The sequence below is a fragment of the Psammomys obesus genome, unplaced genomic scaffold, assembly GCF_907164565.1.
Source record: "Psammomys obesus unplaced genomic scaffold, mPsaObe1.curated_primary_1811, whole genome shotgun sequence".
In the NCBI taxonomy this organism is placed as follows: Eukaryota; Metazoa; Chordata; class Mammalia; order Rodentia; family Muridae; genus Psammomys; species Psammomys obesus.
This window is the reverse complement of record NW_026585644.1, coordinates 23,891,502-23,904,879: the sequence shown is the minus strand read 5'-3', so window position 1 is coordinate 23,904,879 and position 13,378 is coordinate 23,891,502. Positions and strand designations below refer to the sequence as shown.

The following is a 13,378-nucleotide window of genomic DNA, read 5'->3' as shown; positions in this document are numbered from 1 at the left end:
TGGCAATAGTCTGGGTTCTTTGGGAATTTTCATTGGACCCCTTTGACCAGCAATTCAATTAGATATCACCCAGATACTGTAATGGAAGCTTCATTTGATGATGAGAGATAGCCAGTAGAGCTCCATCTTCCTCCTTATTTGAAGACTTCATTAGGATTGCCTTCATATATTTTAGGAAGTTTTGACTGCACTTGGTTTTTACGACAGTCCCCAAATGCACCTTAGTGCTAGCTATTTCTCCCTCCATTCTAATTATATCACTTTCTCCCTCCTTCTTTCCTTTAGCCCTTCCCAGCTACCTTACCTTAAACCCTTCCGTGCACCTCTTAGGTTGATAGTCTCCTTTTCTTTTATTACATTTGCTACACACATTCACACACATACATACACACAAATATATATGATATGCACAAATAGTTCTGAATATAACCCATTGGGTACATTTTAAAAATTTTGTGTATATATGGTTGCATATGATTTCAAGGTTGACCATTTTGTGGTGGGTGGCTAATAATGGGGCTCATCCCTGGGAGAGGCTAATTCTCTTCCCAGCATTCAGCAGGTGCTTGATTCCTTGTCTAGCTGCAGGACTTTATTGCTAACATGTTCATTGCAATTGCTATTGCTCTGGTTTTATTAATACAGCTATTACTAGAAGAAATGATTCATAGGAGACATCCTTGTGTCTGTCTCTTTTTCTTCTGTTATCTCTTCTGTGATGTTCCCTGAGCCATAGTGGCAGGAGCTGTGATGTATATGTATTTGTTAGGGCTGGGCTCCCAATGATCTGCTGATCTCTCCATTTTGTCTGGTTGTGGTCTTCTGTGATGTTCTTTAGTGAGGCATGGTAGCTACACTTATGTATGGGTATAAAGATAAAATTTAGAATGTAGTAAGGAATTATTGCTGGTCTAGCAGAGGATGGTAATAGATTGTTTTCTAAGGTCCATGGCCTCCCTAGCTTAGGGAAGCTGGCTTGGATCAGTACCAGGCATTATTTCTTTCCTGTTGAGTGAGCCTCAAGTTCAGTTGCAATATTGTTGTGTCACCAAAATGTGAGTGCCAGTTCTTGCACTTTGTGTGTCTCTTGCCATGATAGTAGTTATCATGCTTCATAGGGGTTACATCGAGGTAGGACTGTTTACTTGGATCCCTTCCTTAGCAGCTTGTAGTATATTTTCTGGAACCATAGAAGCTAGACTCCAGGAAAGAGTTCTTTCAGTTGAGTTTCAACTGTTGGTTGCCTCTCAGGTGTTGAAGGTGGATCCCCCTGTTGCTGAAGACACTACACACATAGGACACATGGCTTTTATGACTCAGGCTGGATCTGTCCTTTATTTATTTATTTTTTTTATAGAATTTACTTAGTTTCCATTTTTTTCCCCTAACACAAAAGAAAATGCAACAATCTGGTAATGGGAATGTGTGAGCTGCTGCGTTGGGTAAATTTCCAGTCTTGAATTCATGGATTCAAGGGTAAGTGCATGTAGTATGTTACAGAAATCAGTCTATAGTCTATTACATTTGAATCAATATAATGTATAAATGCTTACAGATTTAAATCCTACAACTGTGCAAGGTCAAGCTCAGCATGTATTTGCCATTGAGTCAGACGTGTCACTGAGTCATCCCAGTGCCCTGCTGGGGCCTCCATACCTTCTGCTGGTGCTTCTGATGCCAGCATTTAATAGCCCTTGATGACTAAATGTTCTTACCCAGTCAAACAGAATAAAAAAAATCATTTTCAGGTAATCACTGCCTCTGTACTCATTAGTTAAAACATGACTAAGCAGGGTTTTGTTGCATCAAGCCTGGTACCATTGCATACTGTCCATGTCACTGCTGTCACATCACTTCACCCCGCCAAGCTTCAGTTTGGCTTCTTCAACAAACTCTGACATTGCTTACCTCTTGGGTCTCTGTGGGATGATGACAAGCATTTAGGAAACTGATTGTCTGATTGGTGCTGGATAAGTGCTGGGGTACTTCTTGTTTAACATGAATGAATTTATGCTAGTGATTTTCAAAATCTCTTTTGTTTCTTGTAGGTGCTGCTTACAGCTCATAACGGACAGGCCGGCTGCCATTCAAGAGGAACTAGACCTCATCGAAGCCCTGGGGTATCTTGAAGAATTTGGGGTAAAGATCCTGCCTTTGCAAGGTGGGTCTTCTGTTTGCATTGTTTTCTTATTTTGCAACAATTAAGCAGTGTTTCTTTTTATTTTCTTGCAACAAAAGAGTAACTTTGATGATCTAAATACATTAATAATAGATTCTATTGTCTTTCCTTTTTTTTTTTTTTGCAATAAAATCTCAAGTAAAAATCATTTAGCTGTGAATTTATTTTAAAAAAATCTCGTTCATAACCTTTAAGGAAATAACAGTAGTAACACAGCAACTGGCAAAAATAGAGACTCGAGATTTTTATGGATGATATTTGTGATTTAATTCAGTTTTTGCATAAGACTTAATCTTGTATTTGAGTTTTATTGATTATTAACTCTTTGTTCCTCCATGCTTAGCTCAGAAGTAATGAGAGAAAATCCTTACTTTGAACTTAATTGCCAATGATGTTTTTATGTTGCTCAGGTTTGTTTTTTTTTTTTTTTTGTCTAAATGTAACAGGAATGTTGGAGCTGTCCATAGAGGCATTGATCACATTGTTTGTCTTAGGTACTTTACATTGTGAGGTTGGTGCATCACAGCATTCTAGAGCAGTCGCTCTCAACCTTCCCAATGCTGCCACCCTTTAATACAGTTCCTCATGTTGCCGTGACCCCCAACCATAAAATTATTTTCATTGCTACTTCGTAACTATAATCTTGCTACAATTATGAATCATAATGTAAATATCTGATATTTTTGTTGGTCTTAAAGGGGTCACGACCTGTAGGTTGATAAAGTCATTGGTCACACAGCTTGTCTCAAGTGCTTCACGCTGTGAGGATGGTTCATTGCAACATTCCAGACCTTAGCTGATCATAGCTGATAAGTAGGTCTTGGATTTTCAGTTTCTTCAATTCCATGACTCCAGGCCCCTGAATGAAGAGGGTGGTTACCTGAGGAGCAGTGCATTGGATTGGCTGCTTTCATCCTTATTGCTGTCTTTAACTCTAGAACTGATTAGAACCAGTGAGGGTAGAGGAATATAGCTGAATTCATTTCACATATGTTTCCGCCATAGTTGTCCTCTCCCCTTTAAAAAAGTAACATAGGAACAGAAGCCTCCTATGGTGCTAGTGGGCTAGTTCCTTATGTCTTTGTCCTCTGTAGTGTTCACTTTGACTGCGCTATATAAGGTTTTACGATGGATTTAGGAATAAAGATGAAAGTCAGAGGCAAAATTTAGGGAGTTGAATTCAGGACCTGCCTTTTTTCATTGATCTTTGTTAAACTATCCTAAGCTCTCTGTACCCCAGTTTCTTCTCTTGGGGATAATAACCTGTTTATAAGTGTTAGCTTTGTATGGTTATTATACATAAGGCATTGCCTATGTCTCCATTTTATGTTAGCTGCTGTTGTAGTGGGCACAGTCACTGCAAGCTAGCTGCCTAGGCAGTGCTGTCTTCCTTGACTTCACTGCTCTGAGTAAGAACCTCCTATCCCTAGAGCACGCTTGATGGCCTCTGACCTTTTTCCCTTTAAATGGTCTCTGCTCTTTGATATGAATTGGTTGATTGGGCATTTAATTTTCCTGAATGCTAGTTTAAGTGAGGTGACCTGGCTGAGCCATGGGAGAGTTGCACATGGTTCACTTGGGGAGCCTCCTTCTCTCCAGCCTGGGGTGAAGTTGAGTTAGAATGTAGCTGTTTGAAGCTAAGCTTAGTGCTACATGCCTATAAACCCAGCACTCAGGAAGCAGGCGGAAAGATCCTTGCACATCCAGGCAACCAGAGCTATTTGGTGAGACCCTGTCTTTAACTCCCTTCACATGTGTGTGAGTGCGTGTGCAAGCACAAAACACACACACACACACGTATATTTTGAATATGGACTGGCTTTGGGAGATGAGTTCTTACCACATGTTGTAGGCTGTACTCAAATATGTGAGCCTCCTACCTTAGCCTTGGCACTGTTAGATTACAGGGTGTGCCGCTGTGGCCAGTCTGAAATCAATATTGCCATTGTGGTTCCCTTGTATCTTACAACTTCACAAAGTTCTTCAATATCTGTTTATAGTGCGCTTGTGTTCTGACCGGATCAGCCTCATCAAGGAGTGTGTTTCCCAGTCTCCTGCATGCTACAAACAATCAGCCAAGCTTCTAGGCCTTGCTGAGTTGCTGAGGGTTGCAGGTAAATCTTTTGAATCCTAAACTCTGATGCTATTTTTCACATCAGCCCATCTGAACATCAGGATTTGTTAATGTCATCAGAAGAACATTTTTTTGAGCACGGAAATAGGAATCTTGGCATGTTATGAAAGTATGCCTATGCTGAAGTTTTGGGAAAACCAGCTGCCCTTGAAATGAGAGGAACTTACTGGGTGTGTGGTTGTCAGACCAACAGAACTCATTGCTACCATTCAAAGGAGTGAGCTTCAGTGTGAAACAGCTCAGCTGTTCATTTCAGTCACAATGCAAATTTAGTTTGATATTCTGAAACATTTGTTAGAAAATTTTGTGCACTTACTATTTGGCAAGTTTTTTGTATACTTTACCTTATTTGGTTTTCTCCGTAATGGTCACAGTGGTGGTCATCTTTCCATTTTATGAAAGAAATTCAGGAGCACAGAAGTTAAACATGTTGCTTACCAATATGAAATAGGAGCCTGATTTTTAAGGAAAATCTCCGACTCTGCATTTCATGCTCCATTAACCAAAGTGGTGCTACCTGCCAGAATATTTTACAGCTAGTTTTATATTTTTTATTGATATATATCAACTTCTATAAGAATAGTTGTTGTGTATTTTGTTCCATAAGCAATGATTTGAGTTTGTTGTAGTCTAAACTGTGGAATGGACTCAAAAGTAAAGGGAATTTATGTTTATTTCTAGCCTTTAAAAATTTAGTGTATTTAGTAGACACATAGGTTAATATTTCAAAGTTCCAGTAAGTAGAAATATTCTATTTATAGGGAAACGTGTGTCACTTTTCAGCTTAAAAGCATAGTATTTATTTATGCTACAGAGTTGGATGGGTGGCCGGGACCAGACATTACCGCAAGCCATATTGGGCCATCTGACAGAACCTTGGGTTTAGACAGAAGTATGGTTCGATCCCAATTGTGTGTGTGTGTGTGTGTGTGTGTGTGTGTGCTGTAAAGTTGTAAGCTTTAATTTTCCAGTTGTTGCATCTACATAGCAGGAAAGCTCTCCCCTTTGGCAACCCATTGTATAGTAATAAGACCTAACTGGGTGCATGCCTGGGAAAGCTCTTTAACGTGAGGGTGGATTTCATGAGGACTCAGCCTTACAGATGCCATGAAGATCTCCTGTGCACCTGTTAAGATCAGTGTCTTGATTTGATTGTGACATATAATGAGTTCAAACAGTTCAACTAGGAAAGCATCCTTCATGAGGACACAGTTACAGCATGTGGAGATGTGTGTACATGGACCCCTTCCCGATCATCTCAACTTTGCCACACCCCTCTTTAGAAAATTTAATGTTCACCCTGTTTATGATATTACAACTTGGAGCAGTGTTATTGAAACATATGGCTATATATAAAATTTGTTTAACATATTTATATTGTGACCCATGTGCATTTTCATAAAGGAACTAACAGGTATCTAGTTTAATGTCATTTCCTTCTTAAGCTATTGTCCCAGTTGCCATAGTGTTTGCAGTTTGAGGTGTCATGACAAAACTAGTGTGATAAAGGTGTGACTCGTGTCCTGAGTACAATATCATTATTTAGCAATGATTAATTTCCTCATGTTACTGAAAACTGCATGCAAGCTAAGACTCATAAATTGCTTACTTCTGGAGTTTTTTTACTGAATAGTTTTGGATTTCATCTGACGATGGGTAACTTGAAACTTCCAAAAGAAACTGTGGGTAAAAGAGAGTTGTAGGTAACAAAGACCAAGTCATTGTCAGGGACTTGGACGCTTATGTGGCAGAGGGCATATAGCTGTGTGCAGACATAGTCTATGTTGTACCTGAGTACTCAGAGCTTTCTGTTGCCATACTACTAATGTTCTTCAGATAAACCATGTGAATGATCAGTCTTGTTATGTTGTCCAGGCTATCCTTTCATCAAGATCTTCCTTACTCAGCCTCCTAAGTACTGATGCCATACACGAGCAGCAAACTCAGCCATGAATTAGTTTTCTTTCATAGTTCCCATCACCCTTTGCTTACTTTCTCCGTCTCTGTCTCTGTCTCTGTCTCTGTCTCTGTTTCTCTCTCTCTCTCTCTCTCTCTCTCTCTCTCTCTCTTTCTCTCTCCTGGCTATTCTTTCTAAGAATTTACTTGCATAACCACATTTTCTAGGCATCAGTCCTTGAAGGCCTGCTTTTGACTAGTTTTAGTTTTGAATTACCTGGTCAGATTTTAACTTTCAGCTAAGTAACTCTGAACTTCATGATTGCTATTTGACCCTTCTTCACATAATATTAATTAACAAAAATTATTTTAATTTCATTCTTTAATATTTATCTCTGACCCTTGCTACTATGTGCATGTGAAGTGAATCTCAGTTTGAAAGTAAAGACATGGGATTAGAGAAGTTACATACTTGGGTTTTTAGCCAGGAGCTTTACTTGATATCTTCTTTTTACCTTGTTTTTTTCTCTTTTTGATGTTATATGATGTCATTCAATGGCCTCTGTGTATTTCTCCTCATTTATAACACTTTCACAAGTACATGACTGTTCTTGAAAAAAATCACTTGATATGGGATTTATTTAGTGTTGCTTTTTTATTTTAAGTAGGGTCTTATAATGTTTATTATTAGCCTTATAATTACTATGGCGGTATTATTTAACCCACTGTCACAATCAAATAAGACACAGACACCTGTTAGAATTTATAATTGCCTTATATCACCTTGGGGTAGGTAGACAATGCCATCAATGCTATCTCATATCTCTCAGCCCCCATCCCATTCCATGTGCTTTAACCATTCTTAATTGTGTTACCTCCCACCAATAATCTTATGAATAATTGCTTGTTTTTCATTTGGATTGCTCCTTTCCATGTCATTCTTGGAGCCCTTCTTCCTGGCCCACATGGTTTCTTTTCCACGTAACCCACAGCAGCTTTCTTCTTCCTTATTATTCCTGTCTGTCTCCTTCCCAAAATCCTCTCGGTCGCCCAAGCCCTTGAACCTTAGCTCAACCCACCTTACTTCTTATCTGTCAAGATATGTTTTTTTTTTTTAAATAGTTGTCTTAGAGTTTTTATTTTTCTTTTTTCCATTCTTAATATAATTTTTTATTTATTACAGTTTATTCACTTTGTATACCAGCTTTAGCCCCATCCTTATTCCCTCCTAATCCCACCCTCCCTCTTCATGTCCTCCCATGCCCCTTCCCTAGTCCACTGATAGTAGAGGGCCTCCTCCCCTTCCATCTCATCCTAGCCTATCAGGTCTCATCAGGACTGTCTTTCATAATCTTCCTCTGTGGCCTGGTCAGACTGCTCCCCCGTCAGGGGGCGGTGATCAAAGAGCCAGCCACTGAGTTCATGTCAGAGACAGCCCCTGCTCCTTATTAGGGAGCCCATTTGGAGACTGAGCTGCCATGGGCTACCTCTGTGCAGGGGTCCAGGTTATCTCCATGAATGGTTCTTGGTTGGAGTCTCAGAAAAGACCCCTGGGCCCAGATTTTTTGGTTCTGTTGTTCTCCTTGTGGAGCTCCAGACCCTTCCAGGTCTTTCTGTCTCCCCCTTCTTTCATAACATTCCCTGCACTCTGCCCAAAGTTGGTTATGAGTCTCAGCATCTGCTTTGATATCCTGCTGGGTAGTCTTTCAGAGGCCCTCTGTAGTAGGTTCCTGTCTTGTTCCTTATTTTCACCTTCTTCTGATGTCTATCCCATTTGCCTTTCTGAATGAAGATTGAGCATCTTACCAGGGTCCTCTTTCTTGCTTAGCTTCTTTAGGTGTACAGATTTTAGTATGATTATCCTATATTATGTCTAATATCCAATTACAAGTGAATAAATACCATGTTTGTCTTTCTGCTTCTTGGATACCTCACTTCTCACTCAGGATGATTTTTTTTCTGGTTCCCACCATTTGCCTGCAAATTTCATGATTACCTTGTTTTTAATTGCTGAGTAGTATTCCATTGTGTAAATGTACCACAATTTCTGTATCCTTCCTCAATTGAGGGACATGTGGGTTGTTTCCAGATTCTGGCTATTACAAATAAAGCAGCTACAAACATGGTTGAGCAACTGTCTTTATTGTATACTTGAGTATCTTTTGGATATATGCCTAGGAGTGGTAAAGCTGGATCTTGAGATAGCACTATTTCTAATTGTCTGAGAAAGTGCCAAATTGATTTCCAAAGTGGTTGTACAAGTTTACATTCCCACCAGCAATGGAGGAGGGTTCCCCTTTCTCCACATCCTCTCCAGCATGTGTTGTCACTTGAGTTTTTGATCTTAGCCATTCTGATGGGTGTAAGGTGAAATCTCAATGTCATTTTGATTTGCATTTCCCTGATGGCTAAGGATATTGATTATTTCCTTAAGTGTTTCTCTGCCACTTGATATTCCTCTATTGAGAATTTTCTGTTTAGCCTCTGTACCCCACTTTTTAATTGGATTACTTCGTATGTTTCTGTTTAACTTCTGAGTTCTTTATGTATTTTGGATATTAGCCCTCTGTCAGATATAGGGTTGATGAAGATCCTTTCCCAATCCATAGGCTGTTGTTTTGTTCTGACGACAGTGTCCTTTGCTTTGCAGAAGCTTTTCAGTTTCATGAGGTCCCATTTATTGATTGTTGATCTTAGAGCCTGTGCTGTTGGTGTTCTGTTCAGGAAGTTGTCTCCTGTGCCAATGAGCTCAAGGTTCTTCCCCACCTTTTCTTCTAAGTGGTTTAGTGTGTCTGGTTTTATGTTGAGGTCTTTGATCCACTTGGACTTTAGTTTTGTGCAGTGTGATAAGTATGGATCTATTTGTATTTTTCTACATGTAGACATCCAATTAGACCAGCATCATTTGTTGAAGATGCTATCTTTTTCCATTGTATGGCTTTGGCATCTTTGTCAAAGATCAGGTATCCATCAGTGTGTGGGTTTATTTCTGGGTCTTTTATTTGATTCCATTGATTCACCAGTCTGTTTCTATGCCAGTACCATGCAGTTTTTATTACTGTTACTCTATAGTACAGCTTGAGATCAGGGATGGAGATCCCTCCAGAAGATTTTTTTTATTATAGAGGATTGTTTTAGCGATTCTGAGTTTCTTGTTATTCCATATAAAGTTGAGAATTTTTCTTTCAAAGTCTGTAAATAATTGTGTTGGTAACTTGATGGGACTTGCATTGAATCTGTTGATTGCTTTTGGTAAGATGGCCATTTTTACTATGTTAATCCTGTGAAGCCATGAGCCTGGAAGATCTTTCCATCTTCTGATATCTTCTTCTAATTCTTTCTTCAGAGACTGCAAAAGTTTTTCATACAAGTCTTTGACTTGCTTGGTTAGAGACACTGGGTTTTTATTGGTCAAACAGAACTCATTTCTTAGGCAAGGTTTACACAGGGACAGGTATAGGTGTGAATGTGCTAGTTCAGGCAGGGACCAGATTTTGGGGGCCAGTAATTAGCATTAAAATACATAGCACCAGATTAATTCCCAACAATTTAGTTAGATTAGATAAGAGAAAATAATGCATAAAGGTATTGGCATAGTATGTAATCTTAGTTCTTGGGGAGGCTGAGACAGAAAGATTATGACTTGAAAGCCAGTTTGGGATACATAGTTAGATTGATTAAAAAATATGTATAAAAAGAGAAGGAATAGGTAAGATCCTTTGCTGTCTTACTCATTGACCCGACCCACAGGAGTTCAACGGGTTCCTAAAGGGGGGGTGGGATGGAAAGAATGGGTAGGACCCAGAAATGCAAGGAAGGAGGCTTAGTCTGTTTGTCTGATCAAAACCTCCTTTATTAGAAATTTTTACCCAACTTATATAGGGAGAAGGCAGGAAAGGGGGCAGGCTTAATTACTGCTGCAGGAGACAGCAAGAGTGCTTTCATGGCTTGAGATACCTCCTGCAAGATACCTCAAGAATGTTTCCTTAAGATATCTCAAGGATGCTCCAAGACTAATGAGCAGATGTTTTCACATAAATATATCACCCATGACCTAGGGTCCTAGTGCAGCTGTTGGTAACTTTTCTACTAATTGGCCTTGGCTCGACTAAATGGCTTTGGCTCACTAATTGGCTTTGGCTTCAGTAAATAGCTTTGGCTCCTACAACTCATGTTTCTATCAAAGAAGCAAAGTTAAGTATTTCCCTAAGTGACATCTGCTGTGTGTAGGAAGTTGACTTCTGCTATCATGTGGTGGGTTAGTTGAGTCTGAAATTAACATAGTCTGGCTCCACACAGAGCCTTTCACAGGGCTGCTGTGTATAGGAGCCTTTTAGTCCCTTCACCCCTCACTCCTCACATCTGTGAGTCTTTCTCTGTGACTCCCATCAGCCTCTCAAGATGTTCTGGGCTTAACCTTTTCACTTAGTTGTTAGGGGCTTGCACATTTTCTTCAACAATGAGATTAATGTTTGGAGCCTAGCAAAGACATAAGAGAAAAAATATACATGGCTCTTCTGCTTTTGTGTATATTGTGCACAGATGCAAACATTTCAAGCATATTAGGTAGGAAATTGGTTTTATTTTAATGTGGTATGTGCATTTACTCACATTAGTCATGAGTCAGTATTAGGAAATTGAGAAGTCAGGAACTACATGCAAGTTAAACAAAATATGTCCTGGGCTTGGCTTCAAGAGGGAAGTGTGGCAGGTCTTTGTGGCAGCAGATTGTGGTGTTTCCAAGATGCTGCCTGTGGTTGTGGTTTGTTCACTTGCTGGGGCACCCCATGTATTTCGTTAACCTTCCACCCATTTTCCTTTAGTTAAACTCTCTTTTTACAGGGATTTCTCTCAAGAAGAAGTATTGAAGGTAGAAGGAAGATATTTTTTCCTTTTCTAAATGTAAAATTAGAACGATATTATCCATTACCAAAACATGTTTGTGTTCATTGATAGTGTGTTAAAAGTAGAACATATTGTCCAGAACCAAAATGAAGTTGTGTTAACTTATAATTCACTTAAAGTGAGATATTATATTACTGTTTATTGATGTATACTTTGTTTCATGCCACTGCCTTTTCAGGAAGACTGAGATAAAAATGTCATGTAACTTAACTATTTTGGGGATGGAGTACTGGGGGAGTTAAGCTACGCTATCACAGTGCTTTCGACACTTGTAAGTAGATAACACGTTTTTTAAAAAAAATAATGGCATATGTAATCTAGGTTTTCATAATGACTGTGGCTTGGGCCATACTATCTTTCTGGTTACCATTACAGTCATAATGTGTATGCAGTTGAACTGAGCATAAGGTTTTTTTTTTTTGTTGTTTTTGTTTTTTTGTTTTTTTTTTTTTTTGTTTTTTGTTTTTTTAATAAAAGAAAAATTTCATTAAGATAATAGAAAAAAAATTCTGGCCATTCCTGACATACCTGTCTGCATTACTGAGATATGTGCATGCTATTTTCAGAACGACCTTAATATTTCCTAAAAATGTTGAGGGAGACTATGCCAAACTTTTGCTTAAGGGTTGGGGCTACTGAGCTAAGGTTTTTCCTGTAGGACGGTATGGACTTGCTAAAAGCTAATGGAGATTACATTAAAATTGTAATAAGTTTATGTTAGCAGATAGTATCATCAATCATCAACTCTGGATTGATTCAGGTCCTTGCAGAATAAAATAGGTAAACTTTTGTGAGGTGTTTAAGATAACAGGCAAAAACAGAAAAAAAAAAAATGGTTGAAGTAGAAATAACCTGCTGAGGTTCACTGGTAATTTTGATTCCTGGCCTTGGTTAGTGGAGTCCTAGACCAGAGGCTCAGTTCTTAGGATATGCATATTAGGTTTGGCCACATATTCCCAAACCAAAAAAGAGAATGCTGAAAAATGGGATAGGAATTTTAATCACGATTGCTACTAAAAGGAGGGTTGATGATGTCAGTGCTGCCTTCCAGGGAAACATCTAGAGCTCTTCGGTTTTACAGGGAAGTGAGAAGAATCAGATACGGAGTATGTGTTCAGTCTTGTCAGTCTCTGGCCTGGTTGGTCATTATCATTTGATTGATTCAGGTGGGCCTTATTTTGATACCACAGTCACTGCTGCTTGGGGATAGAGCCTACATCCTCCCACCAGCTGTTTATCCATTAAGCTTGTTGTTTCTGGAACCCTGGGTGACTGAAAGACAAAATGACTTCAGGTGAAAGAGATGGATGCAAAAAGGACGCAGAGAGGCCAATGTTTATCAAGCTTTTAGGCACGTCCTGGACATTTGCAGGCCCAGGAAAGAGTCAGTGCTTTTAGCAAAAGACTACCCTGAGTCCTTGTGAGTTGTATTTGGTGGATTGGTAGTGAACTCTGATTATCTCAGCTAAAGACTTTTATGTTCTAAAGCACTTCGTACTTACATATTTATCTCTCTAAATACAAGAAATGTGTCATACATTTTTATAAAGATGAATTCAAAACAAAATCCCTGTAACGTTGTCCATTTAATCACTGAATGAGTGCTTGGTCAGTCCTAGCATTTAACAGTGAAAATGGGGTCTTCTTATTTAATTCTTATATAAAGTCTGAGTCTCTAATGTCACTTTTTCAAAGTTTGTCTCAACAAATTAACAGGTGCATGATACAAAACTGGTGTATATTGAGAACAAAGTAAAGAGCAGTTAAGACAGCCCCATTCTTAGTGAATATGGTGCTTCTCATGATCATAAGTTCTTGAATTAAGTGCCATGAGAGTGTCCTGTGCACTCCATGACAAGTCAGTTTCCTGGAGTCTAGGCTGACTCTCTGTGTTCTCATTGGAGCTTTCAGAACTTGTAGGGCTCCCAAATCTGCCTGGTTTCTACAGAAGCTGCCTCAAACACATTGGACCATACATAGGTCAACAGGGAATTTAACTCTGTTGTTGTAAATATATAAAAAAGTGTTGGGCCATATATTATTTATTATTTCCACTATGATTATTCTGGCAGCATTATATAACCCACTATCATACACAATAAGACACAGACACCTGTGTCTTATTTTATAACTGCCTTTTTTACCTTGGGCCCAGCAGATATTTCACTTAATGCTGACTCAGTAACCTCACTATCTATCTCCCAGCCTCCACCAATTCGATCTTGTAATCATCCTCATCTGGTCTGTCTTTCATTCATAATCAA

The 13,378-nt window shown here is 39.0% G+C and overlaps 1 protein-coding gene across 3 annotated transcripts in view; it reads left to right on the top strand.

The window, feature by feature from the left end:
• Window positions 1-13,378, top strand: part of Nbas (NBAS subunit of NRZ tethering complex) — a 299,994-nt gene that overhangs the window by 135,153 nt on the left and 151,463 nt on the right. For all 3 annotated transcript variants that reach the window (XM_055625644.1, XM_055625653.1, XM_055625635.1), the window contains exons 31-32: window positions 2,049-2,161; window positions 4,180-4,293. In XM_055625644.1, the coding sequence (XP_055481619.1) occupies window positions 2,049-2,161; window positions 4,180-4,293 (227 nt within the window). The remainder of the gene's footprint in view (window positions 1-2,048; window positions 2,162-4,179; window positions 4,294-13,378) is intronic.